We start from the raw sequence: 18,203 nt of genomic DNA, 5'->3' as shown, positions 1-18,203 counted from the left end.
AGAAGGTTTTATACAAACATAACAAATATTCACAGAAAACACATAAAATAAACCAAAAGCATCACAACGTCCCTTTAACATTAGTAAAAGATAAACAGCATAAAATCAATGAGTAGTTTGAAAACTTTGTTTTCATTATTTGCATACAGATGTGTAAAAACAAAAACAGCATAAAATGAATTTCATGTTAGAAACAAGATGTGCACACTTCAAAGCATGTACGGGGGTGTTTCAAGCTTGTGTCACTTGCCATAATATTCCCCAGAAAGTATAAATTTAAATCAACAATAATCTACCCTTGGCTTAATAAAAATAGTACAGAAATAAAATTGTACGCTGATTTGTGAGAGACTGAATTCTGTAATTATACCTAATATTCGGTGCATGTTATCATTCAGATCAATGGAGTTCTAGCAGGGAGCTTTTTATGTGACATGCACAGAGGTATAGTGAACATTCTTATACAAAAATAAGTTTTGTAGACTGCAAAAGCTGCTAATTAACATTCCCAAAAATACATTAATAAAATCAGTGAGGCCTGAATGCTTGGTTTTGTCACAGTGGGGTGTTGTCTAGTTCCTTCCATGTCATGAGGGCTTGAGAAGGGAGAGGGAAATAACAAAGCTCTTAAATGCCCTTTATTTGATGATGAAGCAAAATCTGACAGACACCTGAATATGCACTCACCAGCCAGTTTATTAGGTACACCTGTTCAATTGCTTGGTAGCACAAATTGCTAAACAGATAATCACATAGCAGCAACTCAATGCATTTAGGCATCTAGACGTGGTGAAGACGACTTGCTGAAGTTCAAACAGAGCATCAGAATGGGGAATAAAGGGGATTTAGGTGACTTTGAACATGGCATGGTTGTTGGTGCCAGACAGGCTGGTCTGAGTATTTAAAAAACTGCTGTTCTTCTGGGATTTGCACGCACAACCATCTCTTGGGTTTATAGAAAAACAGAAAATATCCAGTGAGCAGCAGTTGTGTGGACAAAAACGCTTTGTTGAGGTCAGCGGTTAGAGGAGAATGGGCAGACTGGTTGCTGTGAAATTCAGATGGTAGTCAGAATTTGGCTTAAACAGCATGACAGCATGGATCCATTCTGTCTTGTATCAATGGTTCAGGCTGGTGGTGGTGATGTAAGAGTGTTGGGGATATTTTCATGGCACAAGATGTACTTAATAAAGTGGCCGGTGAGTGTATAAAAGTGCAACACACAGGACACGGCCAGAAAATGTACACAGATTCTGATCCAATTGTTTTGTATTCTATACTGGTCACTTTTTTCACAAAAGTTTTAATTACAAGATATGACCTGCTTAAGTCAAGTTAGTGACTTTTAAATAATTTTGAAAAAGCTCTTAACTGCATAAGAGGAGCTATTATTTATTTAATGGATTTATTTACATGGCAGCAACTCAATGCAACATCCAATCAACCTGTCCGCACTGGCTTTTTGGTAAAAACCAAAATACCTAAAAGAAACCCATTTAAAAATAAAGGAGAACATACAACTTGAAGTGCATCTAAACCCAACAACAAATATTTAAAATGTTGCAAGTTTCCCATCCTTAGATAAGGACCTTAGGGTTTGGAGAATCCTGCCACAAACAAACTTGCTATCCTAGGGTAACAACACTCACTGTACTTTACTGGAAAAAAAAAAAACATGAAATAATGAGTTGGCTCCTTTGGTATAATCTTAAAAAGACACTGAAAAAAGTTTTTTTTTTTTTTTTTTACTTACTTGCAATTTTGACAAACTTTGCAGTCCGGGCACTGCCAGCCAGCACGTTTTAAGGGGGTCACCACTACCTCCAGACACATCCCATGGTAATGCTGACCACAAGTTGTGCAAAAGAGCTGATCCAGCAGGTCTCCAGAGCTGTCACACAGTGCACAGTTAGTTTCATCCTTAACTGAAAGAGACAGAGACCAGGATGAAGACATTAAAAAGAAAAAACTACTCTATCTATGATGTTTATCAGAACCACTCAAACATTTGACTGGCTTCTACTAATCAGATATGAATTGTCTGTTCATGTCTCAATTCTTGCGCTGACACAACTCAAAGTAGAAGTATCACTAGAAATTAAATGGTTAATAAATGCTCCAGGGGCCCTTGTGCACACAACACTTGTCCCTTGTCGAAAAATCGCTGCACAAATACTGTGACATAAAAAATTGCAACACCCACCATTTTATTCTCTAGGGCCTCTGCGTTAAAAAAAAAACAAAAAAAAAATAATATATTATAATATTATATATATATATATATATATATATATATATATATATATATATATATATATATGTATGTATGTATGTTTGGGGGTTCAAGGTAGCTTTCTGCAAAAAAAAATTGTTTGATTTATGTAAATGAAAAGTGTTAGAAAAGGCTTGATCTTCATGTGGTTAGGAGAGAGGGTGATGTGTGGCATAAGCTTCTAATGTTGACCCTGAAATGCCAGGATAGTAGAAGCACCCTCCCAACCCAAATGACTCCTTTTTGGAAAGCAGACATTCCAAGGAATTCAGTAAGGGGCATTGTGAGTATTTTGCAGATCTCATTTGTTGGTACAAGTGTTTAGAAAATGAAGAAAGAAAAGAAGAATGTATTTGTTTTCTTTAAAACCGTGTGACAAAAAAATTATATCTGCAAAATACTCACCATGCCTCTTATCAAAATCCCTAGGGTGTCTACTTTCCAAAAAGGGGTCATTTGGGGGTGTTTGTACTATCCTGGCATTTTAGGTAGGCCCGAAACTGTGATACGTAGTAGGTAGCAGTTTTTGGGGGTGTTATTCTATATATACCCATGGCATGTGTGAGCAATATATCATTTTTCAATCATTTTTTCAACTTGGTGTAAAAAAAATAAAAAGTAAAATCTTCCATGGACTCAACATGCATCTCAGCAAATTCCTTGGGATGTCCACTTTCCAAAAGAGGATCACTTGGGGGGGTTTGTACTGCCTTGGCATTTTAGCACCTCAAGAAATGTGATAGACTGTCCGAAAGTAAAAGCTGAATAAATTCCAATGTATATCCCATAGTTTATAGACACTAAAACTTTCACACAAACCAACACCTATTGGGATTTTTTTTTTTTTTTTTACCAAAGACATGTAGCAGAATGCATTTTGGCCTAAATTTATGACTACATTTGAGTCTATTGGAAATTAGAAAGTAGAAAATATCGATTTTTATTTTCTTGAAAATTTTCCGTCTTTTTTCATTCATATCACAAAAAAATTAAAAACTCAGTGGTGATCAAATACCAAAAGAAAGCTCAATTTGTGTAAAAAAAAAGGATATAAATTTTGTTTGGGTAGAGCATTGCATGACCATGCAAATACCAGGTGAAATAGTGCAGTGCCGAATAGCAAAAAAATGGCCTGGTCATGAAGGGGGTAAAACCTTCCGGAGCTGAAGAGGCTAAGTTAATGGTTTTTTTTTAATATTTTTTTACATTTAAACCATATGACTAAAAGATAATTCAAGTAGGCACCTGTGCCGTTGACATGGCATTGTCCTAATCCCTGAACACCACCCTGCTTTGCAGCATACAGACAAACTCTGCGTGCCTCTGTACGCCACGTTACCTCCAGTTAATTATGAACTGGAAGAAATGTTTTATGTATTTGATGCAGTGATAGGGCCACTCTTTAGAGTGGTACTATTACGAAGGACCTGAATCTTTAGCAAGTTTCGGTAAAGTTACCGAAATAGTGGTATTTTGAATCTGATGTAGGAAATGTTTTTTTAAGGCCACGACACCAGAAAAAGTGAAGCAGCTGCACTATTAAATTCCCCTTAATATAAACTGTGATAGAGGTCTTTTAAGCCAAAACCTGTACATTGTACTACAACTACCCAAGGCCACATCCACTGAGGTCTGCTTTCGGCAGGTTTTTTTTTATGAGTATAAAGTACCTTTTGCTAATTTTTAACATTTAAGGGGGTACTCACAACCAAAAGAAAGCTCAAACAACCACACTAGAAACCACTTTATACTTTTTTTTAAAGCAATAGAGCAAACAAGCTGTGACTTGACAAAAAAAAAATGCATAAAATAATTCATCAATATGCAAAAACACTCAACATAAAAGCATTCTCAGCATACACTGGGGTGAGTGGTCCCTCAGTGATTAGCAGATGAAACCATTTTATACATGCTCAGAAGCCTTGCATAGTCTGAAAAAACTTACAACGTTCAAGAGCCTGATCGATGTGCTCTGGGCAAAGCAGAGAAAAGCAAGTGAGATCCTGAAAGGCGCCAGATCCAGCAGCGCAGGGGTAATGGTACATCTGCGAACATGTCTCTTCACAGCATTTGATTGTAGCTCCAAGGTGCTTACAGTATGCACATCGCTGAAAATAGAAGAAAGCTACATTACTTACACATACCTAAAAGACACATGCACTTCTTTTGACAGACAACATCAATAATCAGATGAAGTATACTATTGAGGGACACCTTCACTTTTTTTAACACTCATTTTTGCAAGTATATTCTACAAAATAAACAAATGTAAATAAAATTTTACATATGTTGATCAATGTTAATTATAGTGGTCTAACAGTTTGAGATACAACCTGATTTCCAAAAAAGGTGATCCTGCTTTGAACAGCACACTTGAGACCCAAAGGGAAGTGATGTAAGCATAGGGGTGAACATGCAATCTTCATACAGCTGGTGTCCTCCTTTGAATTTGAACAGATAATCCTAGTGCTCCAGGACAGGGGCTAACCTCTACAGACCTGTGCTGCCCATAGCTTCCAATTTCTGACAAATGGCTAGAATTATTTCTTATAGTAGGGTGAAGAAGCATGCATCCTAAAGTGGTTGCAAAGGCTCAAGTTTTTTTTTCCTTCATGCATTCTATACATGAGGTTAAAAAAACCTTCTGTTTGCAGAAGCACCCCCTAAATAATTACCTAAGCCCGATCCCAAGATGTGTGCGAGAACAGCAGCTCTCTGGGGTCTCTCCCTCATTGGCTGAGACAGCATTGTGAGCCACTGGCTCCCACTGCTGTCAATCACAGCCAGTGAAGCCAATGAGGAGCGAGAGGGGGGCGGGGCCAAGCCTGACTGTGTCTGAATGGACAGACAGTGCAGTGGCTCAGGAGCGAACCTGTTAGGATGCCCCAACAGCAAGCTGCTTGCTATGGGGCACTAGGCAGGAGGAAGGGGCCAGTAATGCTGACAGGGAATCCAAGAAGAGCAGATAAGTATGAAATGTTTATTTTAATGTCACTTTACGATGCAATAACAGTCCGGTTGGGAACATGTTTGTGTTGTGTGTAAAGCCACAGGGAACTCTCCAGTCTACAGGAGTGTTAGATAAGTTCTTGTAATAAAGCAAAAGGGATGAGAGCACTATTCAATTAATGAAAATAGTTTGTTCTTGAAGAACTCTACATTTGTTAGCCTTTTTCAATTCAAAACTTATATTCTTCTCAAATTTTTTTACAGATCAATTACTATGTATTTAAAAGCTGAACTCCAGTCTTAGCTGTGGTCTTGCAGTTTTACAGGCTACTGTCCTGTACTGAAAATGCGTACCTCAATTTCACTGCATACTTTGGGCTTCTTACAGCTTTCACTTGAGCTTCCTACAGCTTTCATTAGAAGCTACAGCAAGTCAGAAAGAGCCAATCTCATTTCTTTGTTGAAGGAAGTCTACCATCATCTAGCTCTTACTTCCCCAGCCAAACTGTTCCTGGCCGCATCCTTTCATTCATTTGGATCTCAGTTTCAATCATGGATGCTCAGCATCACATGTGGGCTTTGTCACAGATTCTGGTTTTCAGGAAGATATACACTTCACCTTGCTTTCCCCTCCCACCAACACTGATCTGTATGCATTGCATGGAGAAGCACATCAAATTAGTAATGATGTTACTGGGTCTAAAATAAGGTATATAATGACAGCTAAGGTTTTATTTGACAATGTGATTAGCATGTTGTCGAGAGGGAAAGGAGGAACCGGGAAAAGAAAATATAAGCTGTCCTCAGCTGCATATTTGTTTAGGGTCAGTGAAAATCAATATTTTGAAGCAAATGGACACGTAAATATTAGGCAACTAACATTCTTAGAAGAAGTCAACAACAGAAGCCCATTGTGTATTTTTTTCAGTACTGGTGTTCCTATGTATGCAAAAATTAGTAATTTCAAATGTTCTATACACAGTACAAGGTCCTTCGGAGTAGAAGAGAATAATTAGACCTAGGCTAAACTTGAACATGCATCGTCAAAATCATTCAAGTTTTTATTTTTTAAATCAGGTAACTGATTTATTTACAAAAACTGTAATTTTGTACACCAAAATCCATTTCTTGGAGTTTACTGAGAGAAAAAAACCTCAAACAACTGGGTTATACTGCCTCTTACAGGAGGATTTTAACACAAACAAAACAGTGACCAGCCTGGTATAACCCATCCTACTCCTAGCAAGCCTCAGTTGTGTAGAAAACAATGCTAGAAATAAGATCATAGACAAAGAGGCACCTGTGTCCCTCGATGAATTCAGGAACATTGGATTCAGAGACCATAAGGAAAATCAAAAGCAGTCCACCTGAGGGGGTAACAGTAACAAACTAATTTAAAAAAAAACAGAACTAGGAGACGTTTATAGCTCAAAGAGTTGTCTAAAGCACCTTATGCCTACAACCGGATTTAGATGGGACCTGAACATCCACCAGGTAGACCTTTATAGATAATAGAGATTGTGTGAACAGAGGACCCACTCTTCAAGACTGTAAGTCTAGATTTTGATCTGTCTGAATCGCTGGGAAATTGCTGAACAAGAAGCTGGTTCCCCTTTATGGGGACCACCAGGAATGAAAAAGAGTACAAACTACATCCACACAATGAGGGGAAACCTTCTGATTTACTAAAGTCCAAAAGAGGGAAGGAAGAATAATGTCCTGGATGAGATGAGCGGCCGAAGCCATTTTAGGACAGAAGCAATCTCTAGGCCCCAACACTACCTTCTTCCTGTTCACCCTTGGGATGTAAACAGCCAACAAGGCTGGAATGTGAAGTTTTACCCAAGATAGAATACTTCCTACCTACCTTCCTCAAAGACAAGACTTCTTGTTTTCCTCTATGGTTGATGTATGTCACTACTGCAGCCCTGCCCAACTGAAGCCAGAATGAATGACGTTCCTTCAGCTGGGAAGTTCAGCAATGTAGGGACAATGAAGTTGCTTGGTTTTCCAGAATCTTAATAAGGAGACCTTATTCCCCTACCGACCATTTCTCCTGCACCAATAACCTTTCCAGGACATTCTCCCCAGTTATTCAGGCTGGCATCTGTTGTGTGGATCTTCCAAGAGACCTAGAAGAAGAATTTTTCTTCATAGCTGGACAACTAGCCACCAGGCCAGAAAAACTTGTTCTTTGCTATCATTTCAACCAATGTTTGGTCCATGAGGACAAGGCTTTAGAAACTACTTTTGGGGAACATAAGCCCTGCCTTAGGACTCAGATATGACCAAGCATGGAGGTTCCATAGCTGACTTTTGAAGGTTTAGGTATCAACCAAACCTCTTCAAGGTTTGAACTGTCTGTATTATGATGCCTAAGAACCTGTGCAGACTGTTTCCTCAAAAGGAATCCCACAAAGGAGATGCCCTTGGTGCGTAACAAGGAAAGCACAGGGCGCTAGCATCTTGTTGAACACATAGGTTACAAAGAACAAGCCAAATGGTAGGGCCACAAAATGGAAGAGTGGGAGCCCTTACCTTTTCTTTTTCCCTGTCTTGGATGCAACTGCTGTTTGTTTATGATTTGAATATTCGTTGTCTTATCTCCTGGCACCCACTCATGCGTCTTATTTTTCTATACGTTTGTACTCTAAAAGAGCTGTTTAAATAAGGAATGTTCAAAAAAAAAAATATATATATGAAGATATGCAAATACGCATCCTTGATGCCCATCAAGGCCAGAAAGAGTCTCTGATAGAGGGAGTCTATGACAGATCTAGTGGACTCCATGTAAAAGTTTTGATCAGAATAGATGAGGGCAAAAAGACCAGAGATAAATGGGTTCATGTGAACCAACTAAAGCTATTCCATGGAGTCCAGGACATCAACTAAAATGTTGCGTTTTCTTTCCTTTTAGAGCCATGAAGTCGATATGGATTATTCTCATGCTCCTTCTGTTCAGACACACCATGGAAGAGGAGAATGGACCACTTATTAGTGTGATCGTTGACGAAAATCCGGTCCACTGTCAAGAGGGGGAAAACTGTGTTGCTGCCAGTGGCAATTAAAGGGACTAAGGGGAAACAAGTGTCCTGGTGGAGTCCCATCAATAATCACCTAGTCTGAGTCAAGGGCGTTGCTGGGAATGTTATGGACTACTGGGATAGGACAATGGGTTTTTCTAATGGTTCATTGTTGATTCGAGATACACAGTTAAGTGATGCTGGAGAGTGGAAATACTCCTTTGTCATTTCAGTCCCTTTGTCCAGCAACACTCAACTATCCACTCTTCAATATGTCCCAGGAAAAGTTACCTTGTATGTGTCCCCAAAGGCCAGAACCCCTGCTTTTACAACCTTGACAAAAAGCTCAGCTGCAATCCCTTTTTCCTCAGAACTAACATCCTTGGACTGCCCATCACTGCAAGAGGGACCACCTAGTGGCCTAACTGCGACATCAATCCCCGGAACACTCTTTAATAATGTTACGTTTATTCATGTGCCCGTTGTGCTTAATTTGTCCAAGTGGAACATGGCCGAATTCGGCTCATGTGCCCGGACAAATGTGTCACTATTTTATTCTTCCTTGCTGGTAGATTTGATTGCCTCCCATGCCAGCCGAACTCAGGATCCTTTTGCAGAACCAAATATCTCTCCCCAAAGGGGCATTTTCCGATCGAGAAAGTTAAATGGCTTGGACAGTCTAATTGGGTCTATCCCGGGACTTTTTGGATCGGGTATGTCAATTTGGAACCGAGCCGATTTAGCTGCGATTCGCAGACATATCGGTAATTTTGAACAGAAAGAGGGTCGGCAAGTGCTGAAACCAGTTCTGCAGGGTATTGAGGGGCTGGCAGAGGAAGAAAGGTTTACAGTTTATAATATGAATGACATTGCCCAGTTGTTTGAACGGACTCAGCAGAAAATCAACGAAATCATAACAATAAATAATCAAAGGGCCAGGGAGAACCATATAGGCAAGGAGGTAATATGCACTGCATATGGGAACTTTGTTTTAACGAAAGTCACCAATGTTATAAGAGACATCCAAGTTGGCAAAATCCCTGACATTTTAAGAGATAAAGATCTTACCCAATGGTACTGTACTCACACTAATATTAGTGGAGGAATGAATGTACATCCAGGAGATAGATGCAAACCTTTGCCAGTCTCCACAATTAGGAATCTAGGGTTAGTGACATCACACCCAAATAGAGGTCCGTTGGATTGCCTGAAGAGCCTGTCACCGTGTGCCTACCGTGACCTCCTATATATATCCTTCACCATGTTGCTGCCAATGTTCCATCCTCAAGATGACTACTTCGACAAGATGGCGTCGGTACACTCCCTTGGGTACCTCGAGAATGACGTGTACAAAGAAAGGTTGCACCTCCCTGAAATGCTCATTCACGTCCAAGAGGGATGGAAAGCACCTCACACTGCCTGCTGCACTGTCAAAGAGAATAGGTACCTATGTCGTTGTGATGTGTTTGAAATCGACACTCCGGTCTGTGGTCTGAGCAATGACCAGGATCCCACAACAGAAGAATCCAGGGAGCCTCATTTACAAAGCCCACGCCAAGCCAACCAAGAAACTAGTCCCAGTGAGATGGAAGCCAACTGTCCGGTGAAGTTGATGAAATGGAGAGCACCAAGAACAAAGGTCATCTACAACATGGATGGACTGTATTGTGTTGTTACCAATCATAAGACATTCCTCTATGGGGGTCAGTCATGTTCAATACCCTATCCAAATTTTTGCTTCGTTCCACACGAGTACACTATTGGGGAAACCGTAGTAACTCCAATACCACAGCTGAATAAAGATTATGTTGTAGATAGTGCCCCCGATGTCCCAGATCCTACACCATACATACCCTATTTTGATATTAAAATTGATAAACTGTCAGTAAACCTTCACAATCTACTCGCAAGGAAGGATACACATATAATACAAATTAGTAACAATATGGTAAAGACGGGAAAACAGTTAAATGAACTTTTACATGATGGGGATTTTAGCTTAGTTACCACTAGGACCTGGGTGGAGATAGGAATAAAAGGTCTCCTTGTGTTACAGGGTGGGTTACTGTTCATCATGTTGGTTATGGTAATATATCTGAGTAGACTTTTAAGATGGCAGAGGGAGAAACTCAAATTCCTAATGGAGATTAGACATAAACAGTTACTTGAATAGCGTGAGTGTGGCCTAGCCTCACTGGCCACAAGGGGGGATCTGTTGACTTATGAGGGGTTTATGTATAATCTTCATCAGCAACTGTAAATAGATATTTTTCTAACTATATAACCAAGTTACAAAGCTGGAAATATCAGAGCTTGGTTTGATAGCGGTGTGTTGTACATAGACATTGGAACAAGTGATCAAGTTGTAGAGATAGCTTTGTATTGTATTGGAGGAATGTTTGATGTGTAAACAGGTGCATGCCACAAGGAATGTTCTATTATGTGAGAGGGGGCAACCACTAAATTAACTACCTTATCTCAGACTTTATGGGGCCCACATAACGATCTAGACCAGGCCATTTAAATCTCTTTGTTGGTATGAGGGCCACTTCAAAGTACCCTCTCTTTAGATATGCAATGGTGATGGCTATCTGGGGAATGTAGTTTAACCAGGCTATGACCTAAGGTTCCCTCCAAACTCTCAATAATGGAGGGAATTTTGATGAGAAAGCCTGGATCCAGACGCCTCGGTGCCATGACCTGGCATATGTAATTTTATCACTAAAAGGGGAGGCTCTGGAATGGGGCTGAGTTATGTAAGCGATATGGGATGGGGAAACTGTCCAATCCTGGATGAGATGTGTCAGATATGGAAGATGGATTGGATAGTTCTACCAATCAGGATGGCCCCATGCAAGTCTATGGGAGATGAGTGTATATCAGGGTAGGTTTTGGAGGAAGACAGGAGAGAAGATACATCGATCCTGGGGGCCCCCATGCTACACCATTGGTAAATATCGATCCTCAGTCTGCTCAGAGACTATTCCTTGATGGACTTTAAGGAGGAAGAGGACGTCTGAAGATTTACCCCTTCCCCCTACTCCCCCTTGCGTGTCTTTGTCTTTTCAATAAAGCTTCGGGCCTGTGTTTCCCCCTTTCTTCCCTCCCCCCCCCCCCCCACACACCCGATGCCTATTGTAAATTGTGATTTTCGGTTTTTCGTTTTTTTGCTTTCGTTTATTGCATGACTTAGTACTGTGTATCAGGATGCTATGGTTTTTGGGGTAAGCGGCATCATGCATGACGTGGCGGTCTGGGGATTCATCCTCTGCACATCACGTCAGGCATCATACCGCTGAGCGAATGTATTTATTTCTGAATGTATTTATTGTATGCTTGGAACTGTATTGCTATGTGGTGCGCTGCGTCGCAGTACAGGGTGAGATGTACCCCGATTACACGTATCATGTTGTTTTTGATGCTTCTGTAATAAAAGTATCTTTTCAATCAAAATTGGTAAATATCAGGACATTTCTCTGGCACTTATATGTATACATGATTGTTGTATGTGTTGTCTGTCTTGCTGTTTGTGGGTTTAGGGTATGAATAGTATATGCTTTAATTCATTGGGTGAATCATATACATTTTGTTTCTCTTTTTCTTATTGTCAAATAGATAGATTGTGGTATGTTAGTTTAGACCTCCCTACTATTCACCAATAAATTTTGGTTGTTGTGTTAAACCTTTCACTCTTGGTCAAAGAACTCTCATTAAGGTTAACCAAATCATATCAGAGAAATATTATATTTCATATTCCATAGATTTGGTCAACAGCCCAAATAAAGATATTTAGGGCCTTGAGATCCAGGAAGGAGAGGATGATATAGCTTATCTTATAGGGTTGGAAACTGCAACATGGTTGGAATTGAAACCCTGGAACCCTTTGATGAAGAACTAGGATCATAACCCCTTGAGATCCAGAAGAATTGCATTGGCTGCATGGAGATATGTTCGTCTGTGTGGAGACACGGGTAGCTTGGTAGACATGAAACACCTCCCATACCCAGACATCCAAAAAGCTTGTTAACTAGGTGTCTGCAAAGGAATAATGAAAGAACTATTCTTGGCCTAAGAGGGGAGATGAGTGTTCCTTGCCTGAAGAATAATGGTTTTCTGTTCTGGCAGATAAGTACCTTAACCCCAGTGATATCCTTGATGAGGGTCTTCAAGGCAGCTCCGAAAAGACACTGTCCCTCAAAAGGCATGTGCAGTAAACGCTTTCTGAATTCCTGAAATGGCCCAGCATTTCAGCCAAAGAGTTCTCTGTATGTTCATATCAGATGAAAAGCAAGACTGGAGACTCATATGGGCAACGATATGAGTGATAAGAACTAACTCATAAACACAATAGTCTAGGGCTGTTGGTATTAGTTCAAAACCTTACTGTTTAGGGGTAAACAGTATCTCTTCTCATGGACCTAATTCATTCCCATAAAGTTTGGCAAACTAGCATCACAGCCAATATGCATGCTGAAAAAAATAGGTCTTGGAAAGAATTTTCAAATGCTTATCAATAAGATCTTTAAAGCATTATTAAACCCAAAAATAAATGTTTAATAAATTGCAGTTTACAAATTCTTAGATGTGGAGGCTGCATCAGTTGAAAGAATAAATCCACCTAAACATTACTTCTGCATTATTTTCTGAAAACAGCACAGATTTTGTATCAAGCACTGCAAAACACAACATATTTATGGAAGGGGGATTCATAAAGGGCTGTCTATCGGTCCCCGCACACAACGTGTTCCCTCCCTCCACGGCAACTACTGTATGCCCATCACACTAACAGGCGCATTGCTGTGGGGTGTTGTACTGTGGTGGCTGCAGACTGATAGGGAACTGAGACACTAGGTTCCCCATGAGATCCGCCTTAGTTTTGACTGACACTACAAAGCAGTGGGCTAATTGTCCAACAAAACTATGCTGGTCCCTTTGGTAAAAGTTTACAGTATTATGCAGGAAGCAATCACATACATGACACTTTCAGCACAAACCACTCTGAGTACTGGCATACCTCTGTGTGTCAACCCAGAGCTGGTCTGAATTAAAGCCAGTTTTCTAATCCAAAAAAGGATAATTCTTCTTTAAGAATCTTTTGATGCCGTAGTTAAGGGTTTTTAAAGTGGTGGTGTTAGAACTACCTGACCTTAGTGCAGGTGTCAGTAATGCTTCTGAAACTGGTGCAAACGCATGACTAAATTAGACGCAGGTAGCTCTAAAGGGAACTACCACCAGAAAAGTGTTCTCAGAACTTTACTGAATCTCCCAGGCTCTCTACCCAAGAAATGGTAACCACGGAGAAAGCCCATTGGTTATTCTTACCCAATATGTATACCCATTTGTATGCATGGTTGCTTTTTTCCCCAAATGCTATATTGAAAGCAGAGGCACTTTTGTATCTGTCTATACAGATCTATGAAATTCTCTAAATTGACAGCATTTCATAACAGAAAACAATGCTGCAAATCCTATTTACAGGATATAATTCCTCACTGTGTAAAGACTTTCTAGTTGCTTTTTTTTTTACCCTGGGATCAACTATTATCTTCCATGGGAAGGCCATATATTTTTTTGTATTTCTGCTGCATTTCACAAACTTTTCAGACGTCAATACATTTTCAGATCCCATCTATTTTTCTCCATTTGCTTATGCTTTCACTGTGCTAAACATTTAAAAGGGACAAGTAAAAAAGCAAAGTGTAACAAAACAAAAACAGCTGTTTTGCCAACCAGTCTCTAACAAATGGACAAAGGAAGAAAAATCTATTTTCACGAACACAGAAGTTCATATTGGCTTAAAATTCTCTTCTACGTGAAAGAACATGTAGAACTTTGCCAAATTAATAATGCAACAGAGCTGTACAACATTAGCATTATTGAAGCTTTAGAGCGGGCAATGTACCTTAATTGCAGGCTTTGAAAAAAAGTTTACAGCTCAAAGGCTACAACAGTATTGCAGCTTCACCTGCCAAATCCTTGTCAGGTCTTTTATGACGCATGAGTCATGTTGCTACCAGGAGTCATAACTGTTAAGTTAATTGGATCCCCCAGATTAATATGCTTAGCTCAGATCAGCATTGATTTTTCTAACCATTTAACAATGTCCCAAAACAGATGTGCAGCCCAGCAAACACACTTCGCCTTCGTGTTTACAAAGTGTGATGACATTTTTACAATTATGCATAATCTACTCAGCCAGTATTAAGAAGAGACATAATAATTCTTTGCCATCTGCTTTTTAATTTCACATTCGCTTCTTCTGCACGTTAAACTAATAATTTTTTTCCCCCTTGTATGGAGCTGGTATGGGAATCAGGTCTAAAAGGAAGAATACAAGTGAGCTTTCTATGCAGCAACAAACATAATTAAAATTTAATTAATGAGAACTTCAGTCCAAAAAAAGAAAACCCGTTCTAAAAACCATCATAAAAATATTTTCATATTCTGCACCTTTTTAAATCATTTTCCGTCAAGTCTTTTGTCAACATGACCCTAAAGTATTTGACACATTTGCTGTGCCTAGAATTCTTTCTACCATGTTCACTTTCTCAGTTCTGCAAACTATATTAAAGGAAAATTCTGCTATAATAGAAAAAGGGGGACACATTTTTTTTTTCTTGAATTGATAAAAAAGCCAATATGCTGACCAGTAAAACTTTTTCTCTGCCGACTGTTTCTAATGCTAATTGGTTGCTTGATAAGTCTTAAGAGAAGCTACAAGGGGAGGAAAAGTGAGCATACATCAACCCATTCATTCATGGCACATTGCCGATTCTATGAAAAGCAAGGTCGGGTTATTGTTTTTCTAAAATTGCAGAGGGGTGCTTGTTGTTTAGCTTGTTTTGATTTTCTATATATTTATATATGTTTGGGGGTTCAATTTCTAAATAATTTTCTAGCAAAAAAAATTATGTTTTCCACATGTAGGAGAGAATGTCAGAATTGGCCCAGTAGGCAAGTTGTTAAAAATGTCTGCATGTAACGAAACATCCCAAAATCACAGCACATGAGAAAGGTTATGCCATATGTTGTAATACTATGTATTTCTTATGTTCATGAGAGGACAGTGGAAAAGCACAGCAAAGTGCCTATAAACCAATTAAAAAGTTAAGCTAAGTAGACAGGAGAGAGACTGTTCGATAAGCCCCAGTGATTTGGCTCATCTGACATTTCAGAGCCCGGCTAAATGAACTGAGAATATGACTGCACCTAATAGGACAACATAACTGTTAAGCATATGATTGGGCTGTTTTGCTTCCAGTTTCACCTAACTCTCCCTCCTTTAACCTTTATGTCTCTCACATGAATAAACACTGCGCCTGCTCTGACCTTTACACAGGGAACCATCCATCAAACAGCCTTGCTTGAAACAGAAAACAAATGGTGTCACAATCTGATGTGACAGATTCTGCTGTTCTTGTCAAGCATTCAGTCTCCTCTCTGCTTGTTCTTCCAACAACACAGTGCTTATATTACCAACGTTTGCAAGCTAGTTCTACCTAGAATAAGCCAAGCACAAGTAGAACAAAAAGTGGGTTGAAGAAATACATACAAGAGATATCTGACAGTCAAATGTTGTCCCAAGTAGGGGATAGGGGAGCACTTGGGGGAGTTGTGGAAAAGACCGTCAGAATGAAAGCCAGGTGAGGCTAGAGGCAGAACTGCTCATTCAGAGCAAGTTATTATTATTATACAGGATTTATATAGCGCCAACAGTTTGCTCAGCACTTTACAAAATAAATGGACATAATACAGCAACAATACAGTTCAATACAAGAGGGATAGGAGGGCCCTGCTCCTTGGAGCTTACAATCTAAACACTTCACATACTGGGCAATATAGCTCAAGACATACTTCAAACACCCAGCACTGGGAGGGTCCGTATTCACATTCTGGAGTTTTTGGACACTTGTAAGAAGCAAGGCATTTCAGTATAGATGCACCTGCACAGAGTTTGCATGTTCTTCCTGTACCTGCATGGGTTTTCCTCCATGTATCAGTTTCCTCCCACACTCTAACAACATGCTGGTAGGTTATTTGGCTCCTGTCTAAACCGGGCCTAGTATGTGTATGTATGAACGTGAGTTAGGCTGCTTCTACACAGCTCCATTGCAAAGACACAGTAAAACTGCATATGCATTTTTGCCTATGTGACTTCAAAAACACACTGAAAAAACACAACTGCAGGTGCATTTTTGGTGTGTTTTAATTTATTTCAATGGGGAGGTGCACTTTAGGTGCTTTTTTTTTTTTTGTTTTAACTGCACCAAACATGCAGCATGAAGGACTTTTTAAAAAGCAACTTACCCACAAACTCACTGGTGTGAAGAGCTCCATAGGATTTATTGGCCATAAATTTTTCTTCCGATTTTAGTATGAGAAAAACGATTAAAAAAAACTGATCAATGTGAAAGACGCCAGAGGGACCTTAGATTGCAAACTCCTTGTGGGCGTGGGCGTGTGTCAAAATTGTCGGTGCTATACAAGTACATGAAATAGGTAGAATGTTGGAGGGGGAAAAAAAACTATTTCCCGAGTGCTTAATAGTATAACATTTTTTTTTTTTTTATAAAAGATTCCAATGAGACATACTATTGTGCTTTTCAGCTGTTTATTTTTGCTCTAACTTCACATGTACTCTCTCCCACCCTCCTTGTGCGCCCCCCCAAAAAAAAAACTCTCTAGCAAATACACAAACTGTTCAGAGTGACTCCACACAATATGTCTTATCAGGAGAAAAGAGGGGGACACTGGCAGAAGGAGAGGATCAGAGAAGTCAGGATCAAACAACCTTTTTACACAATGCAGAGGATTACCCCTTAGGTTCCACAGTGAGTATAACAAGCATGCTTTACTGCATATGTAGACTGATTTTACAGTTGTATGTTTAGTAACACTTTAAGCAATCTCTTTCCCACAAACTTGACGGACTGCCAGAATTCTGTCAATTTTGATGTCAAAACTGTGATATAAATTGACAGCTTGAAAAAAATTTACAAAAGGATTGAATTGAAACAGATTGTAAATTGGAAAAAAAAACCCCAATAGAAACTACATCAAAAGCAATTTGATTTCTCTGTCATCTACATCTTGGGCAGTTTAGATTCCATCCCCTCACAGTCAATAAAAACCATTTCATGTCTATGTGATTTTGATAAAGGTTCAATAAGAAAATAATTCCCTGGACACTTCAAGAGGATGACCCCTGAGGAAAAAAAACACCATCCTTTGACAAATATCTGGAAGTTATTAACAAAACACACCTTTACTTTTGTGCAAGGTGGTCAACTCTACAGGGATGTTCAATAAAATCAGATAAAGTGAAATCATGTTTCCTGAATTCCCCTAACATGTCATGCTCTTCATATGAACTTTATGTATGCAGATACTGCAGTAATCAAACTGAATGCTCATCTTCCTTCTAAATTCATAAGTCTCCTGGAATGTAACCATTTTGCTTTCTTTGACAAAAGCAACACCACCTCATTCTGTATTTTTTTTTTTTTTTTTTAACACGTCAGCTGATATTTGATGTTGTTTCTAAAAGCAATGCGAAAGGGTCATACTAAATAATTATGATACTATGGGATTATATCTATTCTACCATTATTATGGGTGAGGCTTATGCGCAAAGCAAATTTGATGTCGTTTTTAGTTCTTTAGGGTTTTTTTGTGCCAAAATATTTAAACAAAAATGTAAAGTAAAGCAAAACAAAAAAAACAAAAAAAACACAAGATATTCTCAGGTCTTTTGAGTATTTTTTTTTTTAAAGATTCCCTATAACCCACCCAATCCTAACTGTTAAAAGTTAGAAAATCGTCACGGCTGATGCAAGAAAAAAAAAGCAAAACTGGTTTCTAGACTATACCTGATGTCCAAAAAAAGACCAACGCTGCAAAAATGTATCTGCCCAACACCCCAACCCATCACCATGAACGAGCAAGATACGTTCAACATC

The 18,203-nt window shown here is 39.2% G+C and overlaps 1 protein-coding gene across 1 annotated transcript in view; it reads right to left on the bottom strand.

Moving 5' to 3' along the window:
• Positions 1-18,203, bottom strand: part of LOC149465893 (histone-lysine N-methyltransferase 2C-like) — a 280,655-nt gene that overhangs the window by 201,266 nt on the left and 61,186 nt on the right. Inside the window, exons 5-6 of the mRNA XM_089673215.1 lie at positions 4,218-4,380; positions 1,754-1,925 (exon numbers count right to left, since the gene is read on the bottom strand). Of these exons, the coding sequence (XP_089529341.1) occupies positions 1,754-1,925; positions 4,218-4,380 (335 nt within the window). The remainder of the gene's footprint in view (positions 1-1,753; positions 1,926-4,217; positions 4,381-18,203) is intronic.

Source organism: Staurois parvus, unplaced genomic scaffold, assembly GCF_062004578.1.
Source record: "Staurois parvus isolate SC_StPar_1 unplaced genomic scaffold, SC_StPar_1.0 ptg000136l, whole genome shotgun sequence".
NCBI lineage: Eukaryota > Metazoa > Chordata > Amphibia > Anura > Ranidae > Staurois > Staurois parvus.
Note: the sequence above shows the minus strand (reverse complement) of the source record. Positions and strands in the feature narration are given on the sequence as shown.